Source organism: Cnephaeus nilssonii, assembly GCF_951640355.1.
Source record: "Cnephaeus nilssonii genome assembly, chromosome: 1".
Lineage (NCBI taxonomy): Eukaryota > Metazoa > Chordata > Mammalia > Chiroptera > Vespertilionidae > Cnephaeus > Cnephaeus nilssonii.
Window position 1 is genome coordinate 30,029,037 of NC_137072.1, and position 4,579 is coordinate 30,033,615.

Sequence of the window (4,579 nt, forward strand, 5' to 3'; positions counted from 1 at the left end):
GCTCAGCCTCCCTGGTGGGGAAGCCCCTTTTGCCCCCTCAGGTCACCCTCACATGCCACCTCTGCAGAGAAACCTTGCTTCACTTCTATCGCTATAGGAGTAACCTCCCCGCGTTCTCTCCATTATGACCCCTTTTATTTCCTACGAGGCATTTATCAAAAGTATGCAAGTATCAAGGAGCATTTGAGATCTTGCTTCCTGGCAATTGTCAGTTTGGGCTCAAATAAACTCATAAAAAAAAAAATCCAAGTATCTTGCTTGTTAGTTTAGTTGCTAACTAGCTATCTCTCGGATGGAATATAAGCTTTCAAGGACTGGGAGTTGCCTACCTTATTCTTCACATAGTACGCCCTCAATAAATATTTATAAATGAAGGAGTGAATGAATGAGCAATCCTCCATCCATGTTTGTTTGTTGTTGCTGTTGTTGTTTTCTGAAGTAAAAAAGGCAGTCTGCTTTCCACCTGTAGAAAATATTTTCCCTTCTCTGAATACCCTCTTGGGAACCCTAAGGCTTTTTTTTTTTTAGGCTTTGGAAACCGAAAACAAGGAAAGAAAGTTCCTTTCAGGCAAAGACAACTTCTGCTTTTCATCCTGCCAAAAACCTCAGCTGAAGGGGAGAAAGGGCGCAGGGCTGGTTACTTTATTGAGTGTGGGGTGTGAAGATTGGAGAGGAGGGAGGGGAAAAGAAAAATTCAAGGAGGAAAAAACCCAAATTAATCTCTTAGAGGTCGCCCAGCTCGCCTCCCTGAAGGTGTCCTGGGATAGTTCCTGACAGCTGAGCGATGGTGGGGCAGAGAGCCACTGCCTTTCACACAGAGGCGCTGGCATCAGCTCAATTAGCCAACCAGCCTCATTCCCGGTCCTGGACTCTTGTTCCAACAGGACCCGACCTTCAGGCAACGCTAGGCGGGGGAGTCTGAATGGTGAGGGAGAGCCCTGCTCCTTCTTAAGCGCCTGTGAGTCAAGCCAGGGCTGGAACACCCGCCTGCCGGCCGCCCGCCCGCCCATTGCTGTCCTTCAGAGCCAGGAGAGCGGCCCGGAGCCCGCACCTGCACCCACACCTCCACCGCCATGGCCGACCAGCTGACAGAGGAGCAGCTGGCCGAGTTCAGAGAGGCCTTCTCCCTGTTCGACAAGGACGGGGACGGCACCATCACCACCCAGGAGCTGGGCACCGTCATGCGGGCCCTGGGCCAGAACCCCACGCAGGCCGAGCTCGAGGGCATGGTGAGCGAGATTGACCGCGACGGCAACGGCACCGTGGACTTCCCCGAGTTCCTGGGCATGATGGCCAGGCGCATGAAGGACAGGGACAGCGAGGAGGAGATCCGCGAGGCCTTCCGCGTGTTCGACAAGGACGGCAACGGCCTGGTCAGCGCGGCCGAGCTGCGGCACGTGATGACCAGGCTCGGGGAGAAGCTGAGCGACCAGGAGGTGGACGAGATGATCCAGGCGGCGGACGTGGATGGGGACGGGCAGGTCAACTACGAGGAGTTCGTCCGCATGCTGGTCTCCAAGTGAGGAGCTGGCAGGGGCTGCAGCCCCGGGCTGTCCCCACTCCGCCCTGCGGGGGACCTGCCTGCTTCTGGCTGCAGCAAGAGCCTCAGGCCCTGCATCGCTTCCTCCACCCGCCAGCGTCCCAGGCCCTGCTTCTTCCCGCCGAGGTGAGGTCAGGCCGGCTTTCCGCCTCTCACTTGGTCTCCTATTTCCTGCCAACCGCCTCCCACCCTCTTCGCACCCAGAATGACACAGAGGCCGCTGGCTGGCAAGCCCAGCACGGCCTGCGTGCCCCGGTTCCTCGGGAGCAGAAGGAAAAGTGACATCTCTCTACAGGACAAGGAGCAGAAGGATGAGTGAACGTGGCTCTGACTGGGCCATCGGTGGGGAGGGTGCGAGGTGACATCACAGAGTCCTTGGCCCGGTCCCTAAAAGGCACTTGGCACTGGGACCGGGACGGTAGCCCTCACACTTCATCTGCTGCTGGATCCGGGCAGGTGAAAGGAACCCTGCCCTGGAGCGAGGTGGCGACAGAGCCTCTGCCAACAGAGACCAGGCTTCCTGGGAAACAGCACTGGCTTCCACGGAGCGCCTGCCCCTTGTCTCAGTCTTCACCAAACCCCCGTGACTCATCTTTTGAAGGTGGGAGTAAAGCCAGGGTCTGTTGTAACATGTCTGTATTCATCTTCTTGGAGGGAAATTTTAATGGGAGGGAGAAGGAAGCCATAGGGGGAATAAATAAAACACCTGTGTTCCTGTGGTCTTTCTTGCTTTTCTTTCTTTTCTTTTTTTTTCTGAAATGGTCTTTGTTAAGTGCACGGTTTAAACAATGTTAGAATCTTCATTATTGTGCCTTTTTAAAATGCAGTGAAAACTTATATGGTGGGCATAGCAAAAAGGGACGAGTCTGCATAAGGTGAATCTTGAATTTTTATTTCAAATTAAATGGATCCGTCCGCAGCAGAGAGTGGTTAAAACTCCACCCAGTCTCCCCAGGAGCTGAGGCGATAATTATAGCTGGGAAGGTGCTCTGATCACTTCCCCTTTCTCCTGCATTCACTCTCCGGTGCTGTGCGGGCTGTGTGGTTAGAGGAAGGTGACGGGTAGAAAGTGCTAACTGCATGCCCGGCATGTGTGGGGCCAGAGCCGGTTACTTGCATTCTACCAGAGTTCTCACCAGATAACCCAGGGGCGGAAGGGGCCTTGTTAGACATTGTTTTAGTTCCAAAGGAGGCAGTGTGTTGGGAGACAGACATTACCCTGGGGCTCGTCAGAGATGCCACCAGCCCTGGGACAGTCACACAGCAGCTGGCTGACCTTGGATAAGTCCTTCTCCCCTGACACCTCCTCCCCATCATGCATGTTTCTACAAAGAACATGGGGCCAGACAGCCTTGTGATTCTTGCTGCTGAGTGTGCTCCTTTAGCCTCTCTCTGATGAGAGCTGACATCACACAGCCCCTCCTGGGGGCTGGGCTGGGTTGTCAGCACTCTGCCTGCCGGGTAGCTCACTACCACCCTATGCAGGAGCTACTCTTAGGGGCTTCCTCTCGTACCAATAAGGAAGCTGAGGCATGAAGAACTTGAGAAACCAGATGGATGTCCCACAGCTGGTAAGTGACAGAGCTGGGCTTGAATGCAAGGCTGTACCTTTGACCACTCACTGCCTCTCCATGCCCCTTTGCCTCCACTGCGGTGTGGCCTGATGATTGTTATGGGGCCTCTCTTGGGCTTGGTGAGGATTAGAAACAGTCTTAAAACACCTGGCATGCAATAGGTGCTTAAAACACAGCAACTACTATTGCTATCACCTGTAGGAATCCCTTCCGGCTCTAACACTGTGAGGCTTGGCAACATAGTTCCACCCCTAGGAATAGTCCAAGGGAAAAGACGAGGCTAGAAGGGGGCAGGAGCTGAGGTGCTGCAGGGGCAGGTGTCAGGTGGAACCGGCCCCAGTTCGGTGCAGCTGTGAAGCCGGTGGTGGAAGAGGAGGGTGGTGCTCTGTGGCCTGGCCTTGCCGGCTGGACCTGTGAGCCGATCCTCCCCACAGCCCTCAGCAATCAGGCCTGTGTGTGAAGACAGAACAAGCCTGTGAGTGTGGACAGAGCATCCAGATGTCGCTGAATCCAGCTCCCTCGGGGCACCTGTGAGCAGAGAGCCAAGCCAGTCATCACCTCAGAGGTTGAGACATGCATTACGGCCCCACCTGCCAAAGGAAACATTGCCATCACCCCCAGGGACAAATATGAATCTGATCTCGGTGTCTTTCATGGAACGTCTCCTAAATGCTGCAGGAAGGAAAGAAACAGGCAAGGAACGGGATGGGGTCAGGGTCTCCCTCACAACCAGTGTCAACCGGCCTGTAGTGGCCAGCCTGGACCTGGCTGGCAGTTGGCATTGTGCCCCTTCTTTCCCGGTGTCGGCCACATGGGCCCTGGCCTCTATGCCTGCTCACCTTCAGCAGGAAGGGGATGAGGTGTTTTCCGGGCTTGCACCTAGGCTCCTGGGGCTTTAGCAAAGTAATTCTTCTCTAATTGCCTTTTGTCAGGCTTGAGAGCCTTTCGTGGAGAATCCGGTGGGCCAGTGCAGGGGCTAGGTTGTTGCTGTGGAAAGACCTCCCGACAAGCCCTGTCCCTCCCTTAAGTGTTCCAGTGCCAGAAGCCAGGCTACAGATGGGGGTCGGGACAGGCTTGACAGAGGTGACCATTTCTCCCCCGTCCCAGACACAGCAGAGGCCTCAGACCACCTCCCCTGTCGTTGGCAGTACGGCTCTCGTGACTCTGAGCGTCAGGTAGAAATCACAAACAAAGAAGAGTTGACAAATGGAGTTCTCTCCTGAAATCTGAGGTGACATGGTCAAGGTGGCCCCACAGAGTTGAATATGTTTGCTTCCCTCCCCTTGGGTTTACATTCCTAAATACAAGTTTATAAAAGTCGCTTTCCGCCATCCTTTCTCATTGGAGCAAGGTCATCAGCCTGCTGGGCCACAGCGTTTGGCCCTTCTCCCAACCTGCTGGGCTGCCAGGCCCGAGGGGGATGCCGTTGGGCGGGCACTCTCTGATTCTAGGGGAGTCCCCTGCT

The 4,579-nt window shown here is 54.9% G+C and overlaps 1 protein-coding gene across 1 annotated transcript; it reads left to right on the forward strand.

The window, feature by feature from the left end:
• Positions 1–1,073: 1,073 nt before the first annotated feature.
• LOC307102949 (calmodulin-like) lies at positions 1,074–1,523 on the forward strand (the record flags this gene model as incomplete). The annotated part of the gene is made up of 1 exon (XM_079776716.1): positions 1,074–1,523. The coding sequence occupies one exon, from the start codon at positions 1,074–1,076 to the stop codon at positions 1,521–1,523; it is 450 nt and encodes a 149-aa protein (XP_079632842.1).
• Positions 1,524–4,579: the final 3,056 nt, after the last annotated feature.